The 22,383-nt window shown below is 36.9% G+C and overlaps 1 protein-coding gene across 5 annotated transcripts; it reads left to right on the top strand.

Annotated features, from left to right (window-relative positions):
• The first annotated feature begins 12 nt into the window (after nucleotides 1-12).
• Nucleotides 13-20,952, top strand: LOC138922120 (ATP-binding cassette sub-family D member 2-like). 5 transcript variants are annotated; one of them, XR_011435203.1, is made up of 7 exons: nucleotides 13-157; nucleotides 2,584-2,687; nucleotides 4,678-6,303; nucleotides 7,847-8,027; nucleotides 16,469-16,601; nucleotides 19,952-20,120; nucleotides 20,858-20,952. XR_011435203.1 is itself a non-coding variant. In XM_070258940.1 (5 exons), exons 3-5 carry the CDS (start codon nucleotides 5,005-5,007, stop codon nucleotides 19,957-19,959), a joined length of 1,488 nt encoding a protein of 495 aa, XP_070115041.1. In that variant the 5' UTR covers nucleotides 13-157; nucleotides 2,584-2,687; nucleotides 4,678-5,004; the 3' UTR covers nucleotides 19,960-20,091. The 5 variants fall into 5 exon arrangements, 2 of the variants coding, with proteins under 2 accessions (XP_070115041.1, XP_070115042.1); XR_011435204.1 differs by having other exon boundaries at nucleotides 19-157; nucleotides 2,584-2,803; XR_011435202.1 differs by lacking the exons at nucleotides 19,952-20,120; nucleotides 20,858-20,952 and adding an exon at nucleotides 13,536-13,664 and having other exon boundaries at nucleotides 16,480-16,601.
• Nucleotides 20,953-22,383: the final 1,431 nt, after the last annotated feature.

The raw sequence follows: 22,383 nt of genomic DNA, 5'->3' as shown, positions 1-22,383 counted from the left end.
CCGGCAGCCTCTGCGGTTTCTGCGGCGACGCTGTCCTGATAGGGCCGCAGGGGACGCCGTGGGAAAGCAGCGCGTCCGAAGGAGGAAGAACACAGCAGTTTCAACCGGTCGGGCGAAGGAACCCTCAAGAAATCAAGTGTCGGGCTGTGGCCGCAGGGTTAGTGTTTCAAACCACCCCCACCATAGTTTTATTTACTTTGGTGTAGGTCTCAGCCTTTTTCTTTTTAGGTCAAAGAACAGACTGAGGGGAGAAAAAGAAGGCAAGAACAAAGATATGGATCCGTAATCCTCAAGATGATGTTTCCATTCCCACATCACTCCACATCCAAATCCTTTAAATATCTTTCACGTGCAGTTTCAATATTCAGTACACAGTTGTTTATTAGAAATATTGCGCTGTAGTAACTTACCATTTTGTGGGTTTCTTAGAGAGCTTGATCAAAACTGGGTTTAGCTGTAAAGACCCAAAGACTTTAAACACCTTACCGAAAAAAATCTCAAAACGAAAGTTGGATTTTAGTGATCGTTTCTGTGTTATGTTTGTATATCCTCACAAAATGTTTATCTTACACACTGTTCTATGATATTTTGGTTAGAAACTAGAAATCTCCTGTACCAAACAAATGCACAAAATGGTTTTTTTTCCCCAATTGTCATGATTGTTTTCCAGATTTTTAATCTGGGCAACCTCTCATTTTCAAATATGATACATTTTCTGTTAACTCATTGGGAAATAGTGCCTAAAATATAGTTGCCTAAAATAGGATTATGTGCCCTGGTAGACATCGTTTAATCATAGAAATACTGATTTTTGTCACAAAAATTCACCAAAGTATATCTATCATTGGTTTGAATTAAACCAAGTGAGTATAGCATTTCAGAACAAATTAGTCTTCGTCATGGAGTAGCTCATCGTTTTTCAGTAACTAAACCATACAGTCGAGTCAGAAGCAATGGCCCAGTGCGTTAGCCTTTCCTACTTTCAACATTTTGAAACAGGTACAAATTAACTAAATTAACTAGAAGGGGAAAATAATTTTATAGAGGATTGACTGACCTTTTAAAATATATTCTATAGGTAGAGACATAAAGGACAGGTTGACCAATCTGTTGAGAAGAGTCAAGAAGTGGGAGCTGGATAGAACCGTGTCTTCTCTCTGACTAGAGTCACTGCTTTCCTTCCAGTCACAGAGAGGCAGTGGAAGTGGTCAATTAGGCTAAGGAAAGATTAATCTATGAGATACATCCTCAGACAAGATATTTGCTGGGTTTTCCTTCACAGCAAAAGACATTTCATTATGAACCAGTTATTAGGTGGTTATTTGTAACAGATGAAATATTGACCTAAGATCTCATCTTCATTGTGTTTGTGGCTCACATGAATAAGGCTAGCATGACTGGTAGATAATGAGTCAAATGCTGTGCTATTTTAGGGCCAGTAGGGCAATTAGGTAATCTCGGGTCAGGAAACAGTTCAAGAAAGGAATACAGCACAGATAAAATACTACTTAGCATTTGCTGAGAAGGAAATGCATCCCAAATCTTAAACCTTAATTTGTCTTTACTGCTAAAAATTATTTACTCTCTGGTGATTTACTATCTAAACACATAATACATATTATCTACATTATACATTTTTATTCATATACTTATATATGTAGGTCTCTTTATTATAAAAATTTATTTCTGATGTTTTACTGTTTAGAAAGCATGTAGTTTTCCTAATATATGTGTATATATATAGTCTCTAATATATATATAAAGTCTATTTAATCCTGCTCTTCCATGGTTGTTGGTAATGTCCACTGTGACACTGACATTGAGAGTATCACACTTGAGAACAGAGTAATTTGATAATTATTGCTTATTTTTTAACTTTCATTCATTTTCAAGATCTTTTTTTAAGATTATTTCTCCTCTCTTAAGAAAAATTTTAATGCTTTCCCATGTAAACACATGTAAAGTTGAGAAGATTGAGTGGAAATTAGGCTGAATTATGTTTACTATAGTAACAAGTGACTTTTTTTCACTCTTTTTTTCTCACCTAGTTTGAAATTCAAACTAAATTAGCATTCTTTCTGCTTTAATTGCATGGCAATATAAAAAATGAAAGAAGTATCTTGACATTCTTAGTTTCTTACTTAAATACCATATATTTCCAACTGGAATTATGTATCTGTTTTCCTATCATCTTGAATTCTTCCTCTGCCTTCCCTGAAGTCTTGAGCTTGGTCTCAGATGCTAGGACCAACCCTGACTCTTGGGGGTAGGGTAGAGTGAAGGGTGGGAGTGGAATTAAAATGGTGATAGTTACATCTGTACTTAAGTGGCTCATCATTAGGTCAAATCTCACATTAACCTTTTCCCCAGTTCTAGTAACTGGCCTCCAACCTTCCCTGCACCACAATTCCGGTAACCAAATTTCTGTCTTTCTATCTTGATTATTTTCCTCATTCTAACAAGTCTTTCACTCAAGCCAATAAAAGCTTGTTCCTATACCCTAGCTTCATTATCAGTTGATAAACTGACCTACCTACAACTAAGTGCAGGCCTGATTTGATCTCTAACCTTCTTTGCTTCTAGATTTCCCACTGCCCTGCTCCTCCCCTGATGTGGCTGTCCTATGCCAGTGATGCAGGCCACTTGCCTCGACTGCCAGCTGCTTGCTGACCGGCGTAACCCTCTGTGTAAGTGTTCTGCCTGGCTGAACATCCTCCTATCACCCCCAGCTAAGTTTACCCTGGCCCTCCACCTGTCTTATCACAGTCAGGAGATGTGACATAAAGAATTAAAGTTTATAAGGGTAAGAGATCCTTACTTTGACACGTGAGAAACGTGAGATTAGGAATAAAAGATTTTGAAAATAACCACTATAACACTATGATCTCTACATACAGACTTAGAAAGTCTCAATGGAATGAATGATAGATTGTGCTGCTAATATGGTCAGCTATAAAAGAAATTTGCATGAATTTGCCACTCATGTATTAGTCAGTCTGCTGAATTGAATGCAAACAAATGAAAAGAGACCTGTGATGATTCTTGAAATTCATATAGGTACATGGGAAAGGAGTTTTAAAAGTTTAAGGCTATTGTTACTTATGAAAAGGAGAATAGTTCTTTATTCACAGTAAACTGAATAATGAAGATCATTCAACACTGAAACAGGTTTTATATTCTAGCACAAGGGTTGGCAAACTTCTTCTGAAGAGGGCCAGATAGTGAATATTTTAGGCTCTGTTTCATCTATCCAGCTCTGGCTCTGTGGCTTGCAAGCCATAGAAAATAAGTAAATAAATAAATGGGTGTGGCTGTGTTCCAATAAAACTTTATTTATGGACACTGAAATAAAAATTTCATGTAATTTTCATGCACCACAAAATATTATTATTCTTGTGATGTGTTTTCAACCATTTTAAAATGTAAAAACTGTTCTTATCTCAAGGGCCATAAAAAAATAGGTGGCAGGCCAAATTTGGCCCACTGGTTGGGTTATAATTTGCCAACCTCTGTTCTAATTTAATGCATATCTTCCCAGGCTTCCAGTTGACTAGAAATGTGTATGTATGTTGTGGGGGGTGGTGGGTGTGGGGAAGCAAAAATGCTTTTGCATATTCGAAAACACACTCATCCTTACCTAAACATTTTACATATTTAAAAGTATGCAGAATTTTGCTTGACTGTTTAGCAGTTTAAGTCCTCTATTAGGGATGTAGGGAAAATTTTTTTAACACTCTTTGTTTGAATCAAATAACCAAAGTGGGAAGTAGCCAATAGATTATCTCTAAGCCTAAACAAAACAAGCAAAACAAAAGTTTGCAAAAGACAAAGAACTCTCAAAAAAGGTCCCAGAGAAGCTATTTCCACCATCTAACTCCAGTTGGATTCCCAAATGGTTAACTTTAGGTTATAAAGTCACACACCTCCAAGTAACAACTATCTAAAGGACGCAAGAGGGTGGTAGAAGTGAAACACTGCTCTTTTTTATTCAATAGTCACCTTGTAAATAAATACCAGTGCATCAGATCTCCATTGCTAAAAATAGCAGTTGTGGGGCTGGAAGATTTTTATTGTAAGGACAAGTAAACATAGAGATGGAGATATAGCAAAGAACTATTTTCTATAATGCAGAAGACTTCTCTCCTATTTATTTACAAAATATGCCCTCAATTACGACTTGTCTGATAGATTCTGGGACTTCATGAGAAACACAGGCAGAAAAAATAAAATAAAATGGGACTGAAAAACAGATCTAAGTATTTGATAGTTTGCTTTCTCCAGTGTCCCTCCCGCTTGTCTCTTTCCTCTCTCTCCCTTTCAGATTCAGTCCATACCCTTTCACATTCATTCCATATCCTTTTCACATTCATTTCATGTTGGTCCTCTTGCCCCTCCTCCCTCATCTCCCTAGCTCCTTCTGCCTCATCTCGTTTTATAGCGCTTGGAAATTTCCTTTTCTTTCTGCTCTTCCCCTTGTGGTATCTACTAAAACCTTAGAGGAGTGATGTATATTCTGAAACTTCTGTGCGTTTCTAAGTGACGCTGAGCATGCTCAGTAGCTGGGGCAGGTTTTGTCGCCCGCAGCTGCCCTGATTCGACCTTTCCCAAAATAGACATTTAACTCTTTGGACTCCTGCCTAAGGATGTAATTCGCTTTGCTTTCTCCTCATTTTCAAGGTTCAAAGGGAAGCGGCGAGGATTCCAAGGTCCCACCATCCTCACAGCCAATGAGGGGCCTGTGAGGGAGGAGCTTGGGGCGGCTTAGTGCAGCTTGAGCTTCTGAGGGAATCATCCTCAGTAGGTGCAGTGGAGTCTGAGCTCCGCTGCACCTGTCACAGCAGAACAAAATTGAAAAAAACAAAAGCAAAATTTAAGAAAAGAAGAGAAGAAATGCTGCGGACTATGGAACCCTGTAGGACTTTCTGAAACATTTGCTGGGGATTCTGGTGGATCATGATCTTTTAAAACCAATTCTTTTTGAAGCCGGTTTGGGTAATTGGGAAAATGACACATATGCTAAATGCAGCAGCTGATCTAATGAAATGGACCAGATCTAGCGCTGCTAAAAGGGCTGCCTGCCTGGTGGCTGCGGCATATGCTCTGAAAACCCTCTATCCCATCATTAGCAGGCGTTTAAAGCAATCTGGCCACAGGAAGAGAAAAGAAGCAGCTTACCCGACTGCAGAGAACAGAGAAATACTGCATTGCACCGAGACCACTTGTAAAAATTCTTCGCCTGGAGTGAATGCAGATTTTTTCAAACAGCTACTAGAACTTCGGAAAATTCTCTTTCCAAAACTTGTGACCACTGAAACAGGGTGGCTCTGCCTCCACTCGGTGGCTCTGATCTCGAGAACATTTCTGTCTATCTATGTGGCTGGTCTGGATGGACAAATCGTGAAAAGCATTGTGGAAAAGAAGCCTCGGGCTTTCATCATCATATTAATCAAGTGGCTTATGATTGCCATCCCTGCTGCCTCTGTGAACAGTGCGATAAGGTACCTGGAGTGCAAACTGGCTTTCATCATCAAATTACTCAAGTGGCTTATGATTGCCATCCCTGCTGCCTCTGTGAACAGTGCGATAAGGTACCTGGAGTGCAAACTGGCTTTCATCATCAAATTACTCAAGTGGCTTATGATTGCCATCCCTGCTGCCTCTGTGAACAGTGCGATAAGGTACCTGGAGTGCAAACTGGCTTTCATCATCAAATTACTCAAGTGGCTTATGATTGCCATCCCTGCTGCCTCTGTGAACAGTGCGATAAGGTACCTGGAGTGCAAACTGGCTTTCATCATCAAATTACTCAAGTGGCTTATGATTGCCATCCCTGCTGCCTCTGTGAACAGTGCGATAAGGCACCTGGAGTGCAAACTGGCTTTGGCCTTCAGAACTCGCCTAGTAGACCATGCCTGTGAAACCTATTTTACAAATCAGACTTATTATAAGGTGATCAATATGGATGGGAGGCTGGCAAACCCTGACCAGTCTCTTACTGAGGATATTATGATGTTCTCCCAATCTGTGGCTCACTTGTATTCTAATCTGACCAAACCTATTTTAGATGTAATCCTGACCTCCTATACGCTCATCCAGACTGCTACATCCAGAGGAGCTAGCCCAATTGGGCCCACCCTATTAGCAGGGCTTGTGGTATATGCCACTGCTACAGTGTTGAAAGCCTGCTCTCCCAAATTTGGTAAATTGGTGGCTGAAGAAGCTCATAGAAAAGGCTGTTTGCAGTATGTGCACTCCAGAATTATAGCCAAGGTTGAAGAAATTGCCTTTTACAGAGGACATAAGGTAAGATAGAAATTAAGATGATGGGTGAAATGTGAGACTGTTCGAGCTGCCACTGCAGTGCTAGATACCATCTGTTGTACTGTTGATGGACCCACTTCTTTAGCGTTTTAGACTCCGATGACATCTAAACCTGTACTAGAATGTATGCTTCCTTACCCTTTTTACTCACAAGTTGTTAAAGAATTATAGAGTGCAAACTTTTCTAAAGTTTCATGAGAATAAAATTTTCAGCACTCAGTCTACTTAGCCTCAGTTACCCAAACATGCTCAGAATTATCTCTGAAGCATTTTCTTAAAACTTAAATCCTAATTGGTTGTAGAACATTAGAAGAAAATGTGTTTGGAAACTGAGTAAACACATGTCCATTGAGATGGAAAATTTAGGATGGTATTCTCTTGGTGTTACTATTGAGGGCCCTTTGTTTTTAAGAGGAAAAAAGACCCTGTCCTTTTACATGAAAGACAAGTTTAACAATTTTGCATGCCTGGTCAGCAATGGAGGGTCCTCAGTCCTAAGAAGTGCAGGAGAGTGTGTCTCACAAATGGCATTTCCAACTCTTAGTTAATGTTCAGCACCATGTTTGACACAAATAAAAAGAGGCAGTGAAATGAAATTTTGTCTGGCTTTGAGAGAAAAGCTAAGATTAGAGAAGAAATGAGGAGGAGAAAAGGAATTTCAGAACGTTATTTCTGAATACTAAAGATTTTCGACATTAAGCAGATCCCTAAAATAGTTAGCCTAATTACATAAACTTCCAGAGCATTGAAGTAACCTCAGAATATTAAATACGACCAAATTTTTTAAGGTGATGCATCTGAAATCTTAATACAAATGACTTAGTACAAATGAAATATTCAGGTATTCTTAAGTTGAAATGGTATTTTAATTCCCAAGCAGAATTATTTACTTTTTGAAGCATCATTAGTTATCAAGACAAACGTTTACAGTAGTAGGAATCTGAAGAAGAAAATTTAAAGCAAATTTAGGACTTCTACTCCCCCTTGAAAATTGTCCTTATATGTTGTATTAGTCATATTGACTTGTGATTCTTCTTGAATCATTGAACTCAGTGATTTAAATTATACCATGCTGTAGGCTTCCGGCATTTAAGACAAAATCCAGCAAATTGAGTTAGTTCGAAAATGGAATCTAATTACACATATGTGTGTCATGTGTTTATTTTCAAATATTTTTGGTGTGATCAAGAAGGATAAAGTTCTAACATTGTTTACTCATGTCTTATAGAATATCGTTTAATTTTAACCTCATGCATGTAATTTTGAAATAAAAATTATAAATCACTGACATGTACTTTATATTTACTAAGTATCATGGGTTTTTTTCAATAATATAGGTGTGACCAAATTAAACAATAATGACTCATTCTTATATTAATCTGTATTTTTTAGTTGTTAGAATCATAGATCATACTATACTAAGTAAAACAAAATAATGTGTACCTATCTTTAAAGAAAGCCTTCAGACATACAGTATTTACTTTTGTAACTCATGCTGGGTTCTTGCCTCTTTTTCCCTCTATAGGTGGAAATGAAGCAACTCCAGAAAAGTTACAAAGCTTTAGCCGATCAGATGAACCTCATTTTATCCAAACGTTTGTGGTGCATCATGATAGAGCAGTTCTTGATGAAGTATGTTTGGAGCAGCAGTGGACTGATTATGGTGGCTGTACCTATTATCACTGCAACTGGCTTTGCAGATGGTGGTAATGACATTTATGCTTAATCTTCAATATATGTTTAGGATTATTTCTCTTGAAGGTGTCACTGCTGGTTTTGTGTGAGTGAAACTGAATATGTAGCCATTTTTCTGTGGTCATTAATGGTCAGAAACAAAGGCAGACTTTGCAACATCCAATAATAATACCTGCAATGTGAAAGGAGATAAGTGGCTCAAAAGTCCTTTCCAGTTGTGAGATATTTCAAATTAATATCTTGAAAAGCAGTGTAAGTTCTCTCCATGTGTTTTAAACTTCAGTTCTGCACATCCCATGTATTTAGTCTATAAATATTCTATAACTGGATCTGCCCTGTTTTGTGATTTGAAGAGTTGGTTGACTACATTAGGCAACTAGGAATATTGTTTTAGGAAGTGCTTCACACCATGGAAGGAGATCTCCTCTACTTGTAGGTAACATAGATAAAGCTCCTATGTAGCATGATTTGGTGGCATTGTGGGGGTAGGGGTTGTCAAGCTGCCCCTGTCTAATTCTAGCTATCACCACCCCAGTGGTTTTTACCAACATTTTTCATCTTTGGGATAACTAAGAAAGATAAGGACAACAAGAACAATATTAAAACGTTCTGTAATACTTGAGATGGGAGTTTGGGTCTTAATGGGCAGAGACAAAGGGGAGTTAATTAAATTAGCAGCATTTTCTGCTCTTCCTCCAAAATAAAACGTTCCCCCTTCTCTTTAAAAACCACTTGGTCAAAATTGGCCTTAGTGTTGAAGTAACTAAATAAAAGCATGGGCTTTGTAGTAAGACAGAGCTTAGCTCAACTCTTGGCTTTCCCTCTTCCTGCCTGTATCCTCTCAGTCATGTTAATTAAACTCTGAACCTCCATTTCCTCATCTGTAAAAGGAGAATTGGAAAGGCTACTTCAGAGGACTGTTGGGAGGATTTAACAGAATAATGTTTATAAAGTACAGAGCATGCTCTTGACGTTCTTGATATAGAGTGACAATTATTACCTAGGAAACAAAAGGCAACACTGAGAATAAGGTAACAGAATTCACACTATTTTACGGCTATTTTTGGTGTAGAATTAAGAATTAAGTTATTTGTTTGAAGTCATCTAATAAAAACAAGTAAAAGAATTACCCTATACTTTAATATTTTGAAACAGTGCTTCAATGCTTTAACCAATTATTACAAAAAAACTTGTCAAATTTGAGTCATTCTTAACCTAAAATTGTTCATTTTAGTAAATTGGAATTTGTCAATCCCATGTGATAAGACTGTAGATATACCAAATATACTCCACAACTCAACTGTCTAATACTGTGTTTAGACCACTGGGAAACTGAATTTTATCTATTTTTATGTTTTCAAAGTTTTATTTTTCAAAAAATCATTTAAAAAGTTTATATTGAATAAGGTGTTGTTGGTAATAGTATTTTTAGACATAATCCTTTCATTATAAGATAAAATAAATTGCTTTTTCAAAAAAGTATTGGAGAAAAAAATGACACAAAAATTTATGGTCTTGAGATTAGTTTTAGTAAGACACAACAAAATTATCAGATATTCATAGTGGGTCTAAGTATATGGATGTTTTAAAAGGTTCGTATATAACGTATAGAGACAACACCAATGACAAGATCATGGTGTAGTTCTCTTAGTGCTTGGAAGCACGGGTCTTATTACAAAACCCCAGAGTATTCAACATAGAGCAGAGAAAATGCAGCTATTAATGGTGACAAATTAACCCCACAGAGACCAGTAAGAAGTAAACAGTATATGCAAAGAATCTAACAATCTTATTTCTATGGGTGATGTAATAAGATATTTAAAAATAAATCCTGAAAATATCATATTAAATTAAAGAAACAACATTAAAATTTCACATTGAAATTATGATAATCACAGTGATGCAAGTAAAATAAAGTAATTCTTAAAGCTTCTTTTCAAAAGAGGATTTTATACAAAGAGAAGCAGTATAAGAATGTCATAGAAGAAAAAAATAAATTCGTATGACAGCATTATTATGAGAAGGTGCTTCAATATCTTCTGTAATTTCTAATGTTACTATATATACGCTTATAATGTTTGTGCGTATTTACTAAAGACATTTGACCTACAATGATTTAACACATGAAAATATTGTTAGCATTTTACTCATACAAAATTATTTTTTCTAAATAATGATATATCTTTGAGGCTTTAGGTCTTGGAATTACATATCATATATTCTAATCTAATCTTCAGTCTTAATTTACACTTATGCCCTGAGTTGTCCCTTATGTTAGAGATGAATTAAATACATGATACTGTATATTTTAAAGCAAAAATAGGTGGAAAAAGTGGGTGAATGAGAGAAGAATGGCAAAGAGAAAAGGGAGAAAAAGTAGGATAGAGGAAAAAAAGACAATACAATAAAGAAGCAGGCCACTGTTCAGATCTTGACTCAGCTATTTAGTAGTTATCCATCCTTGAGAAATTTGCATAAACTTTATATGCCTCAGTTTTCCTCTCTTAACCATAGGTATAGTAATATATATCTTACAGAATTATGAAATTGTATATAATGTATTTAATGTGCTTTGAAACAGTTCTCAGCAAGTAGTAAGAATTTAGGTGGATCATTGTTAATATTTATTCTATTCTTACCATGTGGGCTCTGGCATCAGATTGCCTGGGTTCAAATGCTTACTCTTTTGCTTACTAGGCTATGACTATGGGCAAGTCATTTAACCTTCTTGTGCTTCAATTTCCTCATTTCTGAAATGGGAGAAATTATAGCAGGGTTGTTAGGAGGATTAAAGAAGAGTACATGTGTAAAACTTAGAACAATGCCTGCTTCATCGAAAATGCTCAATAGACATTTGCTGGCACGATTATTGTTGTTAAGAGAGCAAGATATTTAAAAGTGATTAGGAAGTCAGAGGTAAAAGTGCAGATAGGAGGAAGAGCCTGCATAGTTTTTTTGGAGGAGAAAAGAAAAATAGTTTTGTAGTAGATTTGTTATACCACCCACCTACAACTTCAAGTGAAATCTTATGGTTAGGACAGGATTATGTTTATATTCAAGTTCACATTACAAAATTGCATGTGGAATCATGCCATTTTCACTCAGACGAGGAGCTTAGAGGTCATCCAGTCTGGAGCCCCAGATTTGCCTCAGGGCACACAGATGGTTAGTGGAAGCACTAAGGATAGAAGACATTATGTGATTCCTAGTGTGTTACTTTTCTTACCTTCATCACGCTACCTCCGTTTAGCTATATTGGAACTTAGTCTATAAGGGACTTAACTTAGTTTGAGACCAAGCAATCGTGGGAGCTAATGCTTGAAATAGAGGCATTGAAATAGTTAATTATATATAGTTTCTGTTATATTTTCTTAGAGGACATTACCCCTTTCTTTGCTTTGTATTAAGAGAAAGACTGAAATTATGTCAAGAAAATAGTTACCTGGGAGCTGTATCTCAATTTTTTAATATTATAGGCCACTTTTCTTCTCTTCATATCAAAAGCAGTTCTGGGCAAGGCCAGGGAAAGCTACTTATAGGTCCCTTCTGCCGGACCTTATCACAGACACCTGACAGGCAGTGAACAGTGCACCTAAGCCACTAGCACTGCCAGTAGCGTCCACATGTTGGTGATCTGCTAACGTGAGGTGGCACCTCAGAAGTAGCAACTGAAAGCACTCTTAGGAATGGAACTGAACTCTACCATAACCCTCATAACATGGGTGATATTTTATTCCTAAAATGTACTTCCAACAAGATGATCTCCATAGCTCCTGCTGCAGGAGTATGTCTCATATTCAAATGCCAAATTGTTGAAATATAATTTTGTATTTGGGTCAGTTTACATATGACTACTCTCTTGTTGACCAATTATTGTCACAGTAATTATCAGTACATATCAAAGACATACTTTTTAGCTGTAATTAGCTATTCGTGTCAGGAGCTATAATTTTTAAAGTATAACATACATGCCCACAACGGCACAATCATTAGTGTACCACTCAGTGAACTGTCACAAAGTCAACCCATACACGTAAGCACCACTGAGAAGAAACAGAACCTTACCTTCATCCTAGAAGCTCCCATCCCAGAAACCCCTTCCCAGTCTTATCCTCATCTTCAGCCTCCTACCCCCATCCCCACTTCCTCCTGCCCCTGCCCCCATGCCACAGCAAAGGCAGGCATTTTACCGATCATTCATTAGTATTTGCTGGGTTTTGAGCCTTATATAAATAGTATCATGCAGTACGTATGAGAGTTTTAGTTGCTCCACATCTTTGTCAATGTTTGATGTGAGTCTTTTTCCTTTTAGGCATTCTTATGAGTGTATAAGCGTGCTTCATTGTAGTCTTAATTTGCATTTCTCTGATGACTGAGGAGGTTAAGCACTTTTCATTTGTTTATTGGCTACTTGGATAGCCTTTTTTATGAAGTACCGATAAGTTTTTTCTTCATTTTTAAACTGGCTTATCTGGTTTTCGCTTGTTCATTTGTAAAGCTCTTGTGTATTCTGTAATGAGTAGTTTGTCAGATACACACACACACACACACACACTCAAATCTCTTTTCCCACTCTATTCTTGCCTTTTCAGTCTCTTAAGTGTCTAAGAGAAGTTCATAATTTTAATATAGTTCAATTTATCAATCATTTTCTTTGTTGTTAGTGCTTTTTTTGTCCTGTTTAAGAAATATTTGTGTCACCCAAGGTCATAGAGTTATTCTCCTATTTTTTTTTTTTTTTTTTTTGAGGAAGATTAGCCCTGAGCTAACTACTGCCAATCCTCCTCTTTTTTTTTCTGAGGAAGACTAGCCCTGAGCTAACATCCATGCCCACCTTCCTCTACTTTATACATGGGACGCCTACCACAGCATGGCGTTTGCCATGCGGTGCCATGTCTGTACCCGGGATCTGAGCCAGCGAACCCCAGGCCATCGAGAAGCAGAACGTGCCAACTTAACCGCTGCACCACTGGGCCGGCCCTCTCCTATTTTATCTTCTAGAAATTTATTGGTTTTTCATTTCACATTAAGATCATCAGTTAGAATTGATGTTTATATATGGTATGAGGTAGGGTAAGATTCAGATTTGTCAAGGTGGCAAAGATAAAACATAAATGACAAGAAATAAACTCAGATTGTAAGTCCAAAGAAAAAAGTACAGAAGGGTAGCCTGCTTTTTTAATTTTTAAAAAATTAATAGACAATTTTCTTTAGAATAGTTTTAGGTTTACAGAAAAATTGAGCAGAAAGTGTTCAGTTCCCAAATTTCCCCTCCTCCCATAATTTCCCTTGTTATTTACATCTTGTATTAATGTGATACCTTTGTTATAACTGATGAACCAATATTTATACATTAGTAACTGAAGTCCATAGTTTACATTAGGATTCACTCTTTGTATTATACAGTTCTATGGGTTTTCACAAATGTATTACATAACCTTAGTTTTAAATCCTTTCTCACCTTTTCAGTGAAATAGCAACAGATGTGACCGTGTTTCAATATATCCTTTTATTAGCAGAGCTGAAAATAGCAGTAAAATGAGAAGATATAATGTTAAATATTAAATCCTTAAGTGAGGCACTTTTGACAACGTATTCAAAATATTTGGTGAGGAAGATAAAATGTGTTGATCTGGGATACAAAATAGGTGAGTGCTTTAGGTCATGAATTTATATCTCTGACACTGAGGAATGTACCCTTCTCACAGAGGCTATGCAGTTGGCTGTTGTGAGCATGGCAAAATACTACTGGCACTGCTCTCACAGTACTTTCCAAAGAACAATCCGTAGAATAAAAGTCAAATGAAATCTGTCCAGAGCTATTTGTAATTTTGTTGCTAAAAGCACGAAGAAAACCCAATAGGCATTAATCTGCTAAAGCGACGTGGAAAGTACCATGCCATGTCAAACACCAGTTCATCTGTGCTAGTGTTTTTACTTCTTAACAGAGACTGTCAGTAAAAGCTACTATTTAAACCGCTTTTAACCCAAATTCATAAAATCCCATGATTATTTTAGATCACCAGCCAGATTCTCTATGAGCCAAAACTATTCTTAGTGCTTTAACTGATTCAGCAATTCACTATTTTGGTAGCTTGCTGAGAATCTTTCGGTAATTTTTTTGTGTCTATCTAAATTTTGTCACACATTTAAATGTAAGAATATCTACATTCTGTTTCCAGTCTATTTATTCAATCACATTTTTCACTCCTCACTTATACCAGCACTCAAAGCCTTTCTTTTTTCATTCCTCAGGGAAACTCACTCACTTCAAGGGGGCTAACAGGAGTCCTCTAGAGCAGTGACAATAGTAGGGCTAGGAGGAACCACATTGGACTATTTGTCCTCTTTTTTTTTTTTTTAAAGATTGGCACCTGAGCTAACAACTGTTGCCAATCTTCTTTTTTTCCTTCTTCTTCTTCTCCTCCACAAAACCCCCCAGTACATAGTTGTATATTCTAGTTGTGAGTGACTCTGGCTGTGCTATGTGGGACACCACCTCAGCGTGGCCTGCTGAGCGGTGCCGTGTCCGCGCCCAGGATCCCAACCAGCGAAACCCTGGGCTGCCAAAGTGGAGCTCAGGAACTTAACCACTCGGCCACCGGGTGGCCCCTAGACTATTGTAAAAGGGCCCCATGAACTCATGGTGATTCTCATACTCGGGTGAAATCAGTGCCTGACACCAACCCATGCTGTAACTTGATCAAGCTGTTTATCATTCAGTTGGCATTGCTTGAAGTTTCCCTTCTCTGTCCTGTTGCTTATACTATACTTATGATCTATTGAAATTATATGTGGTCTTCAAGGCCTCACTCACAGTCTACTCCTCCATGAAGCATTTCCTGTCTCTTGCAGCAAGAAATGATCTTTGCCTCCTCTAAACACCTCCCATTAACTCTCTTCATAGGCTGCCCTGCATAGTTATTTGGGAACTTATCTTCTCTCTCCTACCAAACTGTAGGCTCCCTAAGGAAAGAGTCTGAAAATCACATTTATCCTTGCATGTCCTATAGCACCTTGCCTAATTTCTTGCATATCTAGGTGTTCAGTAAATATCTGCTGAGTGCATTTTACCTTATATTATGCGTGGATCTCTTTCAAACCCAGCTGAGCTGTCTGTGAGCAAGTAAATATGAAATTATCTGGTAGTCATAATAGGGCATAAGTTAAATATTTGCACTGATATGGAGAAAAAAAACCTTTGCACTGAGATAAGTCAGAGAACAATAAATATCAAAGTTAGACTATGACTATCTATATCACTCTAATTTCTTCATTAATTTTCAGCATTTAATTTAGAACTTTGGAAATAATCTATAGACGGGCCAGATAGAGACTCAAATTGTTGGAAAGATTAAAATAATGACTTGGAGAGAACAATTTTGAAGAATGAGACTAAATTAAATAGATATGCGATAATAACTAGAGAAAATAATAACAGCTAACATTTAGAGAACTTATTATAGGCCATAGATTAGACTAACACTTCATTTGTATTTCACCTTAAAACAACTCTTTGAGATAGAATTGTTTGAGATAGTATTATTGTCTCCCTCATTTACAAATGAGAAAATAGGCATGGAGAGGATAAGTGGCAAGTTCTACTTACCTTACTACCTGCCAATAAGTAGTAAAGCCTGGATTCAAACCTAGTCTGACTCCTCTTAACTGTAATTCTGCATTGACAGTAATTTAGGATGTTCATTCATCTATCCATCCCATCCGTGCATCCATGCATCCATTCAATACACATTAAGGAGTACTATGTGCTGGAGACTCTGCTGAGTACTAGGAATAAAGAATAAAACACACATTCTTGACCCTTAAGAAACTTAAAGTCCATTGGAAAGGCCAGCAAAAGTTTCCAGGGAAACCTTTACTAAAGAGTTAACTCTTGAAGAAAGAGCTAGACAAAGAAGGAAGAGAAGTATATTGAAGTCAGAAGAAATCATGTATGCAAATAGCAGAGGATAAATAGAGTGTTGCATGTTTGGGCTGCCGCTAGACTGTAGAGTGAGGGTTGGTTGAAACAGGTAGACAGAGGCTGGATTATGAGGGTCAGCTAACTTGCATTTCTATTAAAGGAACTACACTAGAAATATTTGCTTGTATTCCTATTAGTAGTATTTTATTGACCAAATCCATAGTATTTGATTGCCTAGCTGTAATAAGGGCAGGGAGTTGAATTTGGAAAAAGTTAAAAGAATGCTAAGTGAAAATAGTCATAATTCCTATAGACTTACTTTTGTTCCAAGTCTCCTTCTAAAAAAATAATGAAACAAAAGAAAGCTTTAAATAAAATCTCGTACAAATATTGTATTTTCAATAATTCATTAAATTTCTAAGAAATTGCTGGTACTAATGAAAAATTTACATGTGGTTGTTTTGGCCATAATTTCATCTGTATAAAATAAAACATTTAGTTACTTGAAAAAACTCAATAGTTTTGTAGTTTGCTTTTAGATCTAGAGGATGGCCCCAAACAAGCTATGGTTAGTGAACGGACAGAAGCCTTTACTACTGCTCGAACTTTATTGGCCTCTGGAGCTGATGCTATTGAAAGGATTATGTCTTCATACAAAGAGGTACTTGCATTTCTCATCATCAATTTGATTAAAATAAGATATATGAAAATCAAGCAAAATGTAAATTACAAGATATACTTAGTATTTTGGAAACATTTTTCTCTACCAAACATTGCTAAGAGTAAGGCAGCCCTCCCAAGTATATTGCTGCTAATAACCTTTAATTTTTACACTTTCAATTATAACTCCTCTTTTTCTGTCTATAGTATGATGTATTTGTTTTTAATTAAAAAAAAAACCCACACCCCTAGGTGTGGATTCTGGAGCCAGAGTGCCTAAATTTAAATTCTTGCTCCAGTATTTACAAATTATATGAACTTACTCAAATTCCTTAACCTGTCTGTGTCTGTTTCATCATCTGTGAAATAAGGATAATGATAGCATTGACTTTGTAGGGTTGTTGTGAGTTAATACATGTAGAATGTTTAAAACAATACATATTAAGCAGTCACTAAATGTTAGCCAATAATATTACTTATATACCTTGCAAACTTTTACTCATCCTTCCTGACAAGTCAAGCCTCACCAACCACCTCTAAAACCCTCTTGTGATTCCACCTTCTTTCCGCCTTCGTTGCAGAGTCTGGCTCTACCTTCTCTGTGTTCACAGTACACCTGGTGCTTTACCACATTGTAATTGACTATCCCCTGCACCAGGCCCTGAGTGGAAAGCAGGAACTGTCTTACTCAGCTTTACATTCTTAATATCCATTTTAATGCTTGGAATGTTGTACGTGGTCAATAAATACTTGCTGAAAGAATGGTAATGACCTGCAAATATCACAGTGTTAAGACTGGAAATCATTTTATTCAGTTCAGATGTTACATAATATTCCCATGGACAGACATTCTCACTATTAATTACTCTTGTGGCTTTTGTATCAATATAAATTGCCAGAGCATCTTTATAAATTTAGCTGCCTATTAAATAAGCCTCGAATAAGCCATATAAAAGAGTTACAAAGTTTGTGATTTACCCACAAAACTTTTCAGTCTCATTCAACAACTGATTTCTTGAATTGGGTTAAAAAAATAAAAGTAAAACCAGTTGTTTAGGGCCACGTACCAAACCAACTCAATTTTAAAAAATTTTTCAAATAGTAATTTTGATAATCTGAAGACACAGTTTTGAGGATAGGTTTTTTGATTAATAAATTACTTATTAAAATTAAATGACAAATCAAAATTTTGGCCGTCTCACATTAAAATACTTTGGTATCTAAGTCACAGAAAGAATATCAATTAGTTTTTCTACATTGTCTCCGACACAAAAACTGATTGCATTTTGCTTTATTTTGGCTGACTGTGCTTTGAATCACAGAATGTTCACTTCTAAAGAATCTTATTGCTGCTATGACAGCACATGAAAGCATCATGCATTCTCTGCTAGCTCCAGAGGGAGCAAGGGTCCTTTTTAGAGTTAGAGTTCAAGGGCAAACCCCCTGTCTTATATCCCAAAGTAATTTGTCCACAGTCACATTCTCAGGTTTTTTCAGACACTCTTGGCCCGCTCCACCCTGACTCCTGGTCTACTAACTCCTTGCCTCCTGCTTTTCTTTAATTGACCTCTACATTTGGTTTTGGACTTTTTATTTTTTTATGCAAATATATTTAGCCAGGTTTCTTTTGAATCCATATTTTGTTAATCCTTAGCTCTGTTTTCCTCTGCTTGAGAACTCAGGAGATTTTTGTGGATAACATTTGAGAAATTACCCTTTAAATAGCTATAACATTAACATATAGAAATGCGATACTAATCCAGCTACAGACCTCTCACACAGTAGAAACACGGTAGAAAGCTTTTGACAGTAATATGCACTCTTTTACTGCTTGTTTTGCACACACAAAAATCTTACACAAATGTCAGCATTGTTGTATTATTCCACAATTTATTGTTTAAGAGACATTTACTAGTGACCTGCCTCGCTTACTGGTTCCAGTTTCCTAGTAAACATTTCTGTAAGGGAATGGTTTTTGTGCTTTCCTTTTCACTGAGAAAGATGGTCTTGACAGGAGATGAGTCACCTTTCACAGTACCCTGACAACAAGGTGTTCTTTTAATAGAAAAACAGCAGGAGATTCAGCCTAAATTGGATCACTGGCAGGATAGGAGCAAGGTACCACTCTATTGAGCCTTATGGACTAAAGCAGAGATTTATCTCATCTTATCTTTAATCTCACCTAGAAAACAGTCATATTTAATGTTTTTCTTTGGGCATATAAATCATGTTTGGCTTGAAAAGAAGCTGAATTGTGGAATTTGGACTGAAAAGGAGTTGAAGATTTACATTGAGCTCACTCCCAATTTTGGTATCCTCTAGCAGGGATATTTTCTCTGCCAAGCTTAGGAATTTTGACAATCAATTTGACTCAGAAGCATTCATTTCTAATAAGAAAAATATGTATTTTTCTTCTATTTAAACCCTATTTTAAATTGAAAAAAGATATCAAAATAAAGGATCATAATTTCATTGAATGAACTTAAGCTTTTCACAAAATTTCTAATTTTCTGGAAATGAAATCTGTCATTTGAACGAGTCAAATCAGAAATTTGACTAAAGATTTATTTATTTATGAAGATTTTATTTTTTCCTTTTTCTGCCCAAAGCCCCCCGTACATAGTTGTGTATTTTCAGTTGTGGGTCCTTCTAGTTGTGCTATGTGGAACGCTGCCTCAGCATGGCTTCATGAGCAGTGCCGTGTCTGTGCCCAGGATTCCAACTGGTGAACCCTAGGCCGCTGAAGCAGAGCGTACAAACTTAACCACTCGGCCCCGGGGCTGGCCCCAAAAGATTTGTTTTTTTTAAGATCGGTACCTGAGCCAACATCTGCTGCCAATCTTTTTTTTCCCTTCTCTCCAAAGCCCCCCAGTACACAGTGTATATTCTAGTTGTAGGTCCTTCTGGTTCTGCTATGTGCGATGCTACCTCAGCACGACTTGATGAGCGGTGCTAGGTCTGCACCCAGGATCCAAACCGGCAAAACCCTGGGCCGCTGAAGTGGAGCGTGAAAACTTAACCACTTGGCCGTGGGGCCAGCCCCTTGACCAAAGATTTTTAAGTCTCACTAATATTCTGAAATCTTTACATTTTGTTTTTAACCGTGACTTGAATGAATAATTTTTTATGTGTTTTATAATCCCAATCAAACTTACATTGACACGTTGCTATGTTGCTCTCTTGAGAAACTTTTTACCGTTACTTGTTTTAGTTATCAGATATGTTATTTATTTTTCATGTATAATAAAATAGGATCTTTAATATTAAATCAAAAAGCTTATATGATTGCATATTTTTTTAAGTCTGTCTTGAGTATATTAACTCTATTTTATTTCTCTGTGTTGGTTTTAGATCACTGAATTAGCAGGCTATACTGCTCGAGTGTACAATATGTTTTGGGTCTTTGATGAAGTGAAAAGAGGCATTTATAAGAGAACTGCTGTCATGCAAGAGTCTGAAAACCATAGCAAGAATGGAGCTAACATAGAATTATCCCTCAGTGATACGTTGGAAATCAAAGGTATTAGACTCAAATTTTTTTGTATTTTTCCTGTATTTAAGTGTTTATCAACAGAACTAAAGTTTTTTAGAAGCTAGTCTTTAACAGATAAAAGAAACCAACATTTATTTATTTAAATAGTTATTCCTAAACTTAGTATTGCAGTGTGAGGAGTGGTGACTAACATTACCATTAAAAAAAAATTGTTACCTTTATTTAGAACAAAATTTCTAGAATTATTTTTGGAAACTGCACATATGGCAGAATGAATTGTTTGCTTTTAAAAATCAAATAACAGAATTAGAACTAATGTCATATTGTTCTTCATCATCCTATGTTTTTAAACTTATTTGGTTATCATATTTTTAAAAATTATATATAAATGTCTTAATTCCCTTTCTGGGGCACCGTGTTTTTTCTGTAAGAAAGGTTAATTTAGAGAAACAAGTAGTTGTAAAGAGTATGGCTGGGTTATATCAGATAGAGTTTAGCTTTGCTCTCATTATGATGTTGACATTAGGTTATTGTTAAGTAATGTTTCTGAGAAAGATTTTCCAAGTAGATGTGTCAAAACGTCCAAATTTACGTTAAACTTTTCTTTAGATATAGATATCTATATTTCACTTGGTTTTCTGATTTGTTACTGTGAATTATCTTTATAACGAATTTATCTATGTTGCATTATACTTTAAGTTATTTACGTAGTTAAGAATAACGTGTGATAGCTTTTGTAACTTAAGTCGTTCCTTAACTTATAGGAGAAGTTATTGATGTGGATCATGGAATTATTTGCGAAAATGTTCCCATACATACACCAACGGGAGAAGTGGTGGCTTCCAGGCTAAACTTCAAAGTAAGATGATATTCAAAAATCTTCTGATTGTTGCCATCACACTAATAAAAAACAACACAGAATTCATGTACATTTGTGAAATACATGGAGGAGCATATGGAAAGGAGGGGAAATCAAGGAAGGTATGCACAGTGGCTGAATTACAAAAGCACTTAATTCCTCAGAAAGCAGAAAGAAAGAGAAATTTGATGTCTACTGCTTTATTGCCAGGTTGAAAATTAAAATTACAGTTCACTGAGAGCCTATACAAGGTTCCCAAACGGTTTTTCACACTGCGTTTTCCCTCACCTGAAAAAACAGGCCAAGAGATTGTGACGATCCATAATTAGCGTTTTAATCCATTTGGCAGGACTCAGTGTTTTTCACGTTCTGTGATACTGGGATCTGCGTCTTCACTGTCATGTGTTAAACCTTTAAGTCTTGTCCAAAAGTCATGTCATTACCTAGAGAATCCTTCTGTGAATTCCAGGCAGGTTGCCATCTTTCTGCTTCCGCCTCCTCTCCTCACCTTTACAATGGGGAGAATAACGGTAACCTGCCTTTTGGATGTGAGGATCAAATGAGACAGTTGGTGCAAAGCAGTCGGCGCAGGATCTGGCACAAAGCGAAGCCTTCAATAAATTATGATTACAGTAGTTTTGACTTCCCTCCAGTCGGAATATAGTCGAGTTGAAGTTCGTGGCTATGTCACAGCTGTGTCTCAGGCTGGTGTCTGCCGCCCTGAGCCAAGCCGTAAAAATCCCTAGAATAACTTTGCAAAAGCCTGTTAGCCTCTTGAGGCTCCTACACTTCTTTATTTTATTTTGTTTTATTTTACTTTATTGCAGTGACAGTGGATTCTAACATCACGTAGCTTTCCAGAGGTACGTTGTAATACATTTCGAATTCTGTGTAGATTACGTCGTGTTCACCGCCCAAAAACTAATTATAGTCCGTCACCTCACATGTGAGCCTCATCGCCCCTTTGGCTCTCTCCCCTCCCCCCCTCCCCCTACGGTAACCACCAATCCAATCTCCGTTGCTCTGTGCGTGTTCGTCATTGTTTTTATCATGTACTCATGAGTGAGATCACACGGTGTTTGACTTTCTCCCTCTGATTTATTTCACTTCGCATAATACCCTCAAGGTCCATCCACGTTGTCACAAATGGCCGGATCTCATCGTTTCTTAGGGCCGAGTAGCATTCCATTGTGTATACACACCACATCTTCTCTGTCCATACTTCCCTTGATGGGCACCTAGGTTGCTTCCAAGTTTTGGCTGTTGTGAATAATGCTGCAGTGAACCTAGGGGTGCATGTGTCTTTCTGCATTGGTGTTTTCCAGTTCTTTGGATAAATACCCAGCAGTGGGCTAGCTGGATCATACATATGGTAGATGTATTCTTAGTTTTCTGAGGATACTCCATACGGCTTTCCATGGTGGCTGCACC

Source organism: Equus caballus, unplaced genomic scaffold (genome assembly GCF_041296265.1).
Source record: "Equus caballus isolate H_3958 breed thoroughbred unplaced genomic scaffold, TB-T2T haplotype2-0000451, whole genome shotgun sequence".
NCBI lineage: Eukaryota > Metazoa > Chordata > Mammalia > Perissodactyla > Equidae > Equus > Equus caballus.
Note: the sequence above shows the minus strand (reverse complement) of the source record. Positions and strands in the feature narration are given on the sequence as shown.

Excerpts from the sequence above, each read along its gene's own strand:
- LOC138922120 (XM_070258940.1), top strand. The coding sequence starts at position 5,005 with ATGACACATATGCTAAATGCAGCAGCTGATCTAATGAAATGGACCAGA. Across the intron at positions 6,304-7,846 it reads CCTTTTACAGAGGACATAAG|GTGGAAATGAAGCAACTCCA; the intron begins GTAAGATAGAAA and ends TTCCCTCTATAG.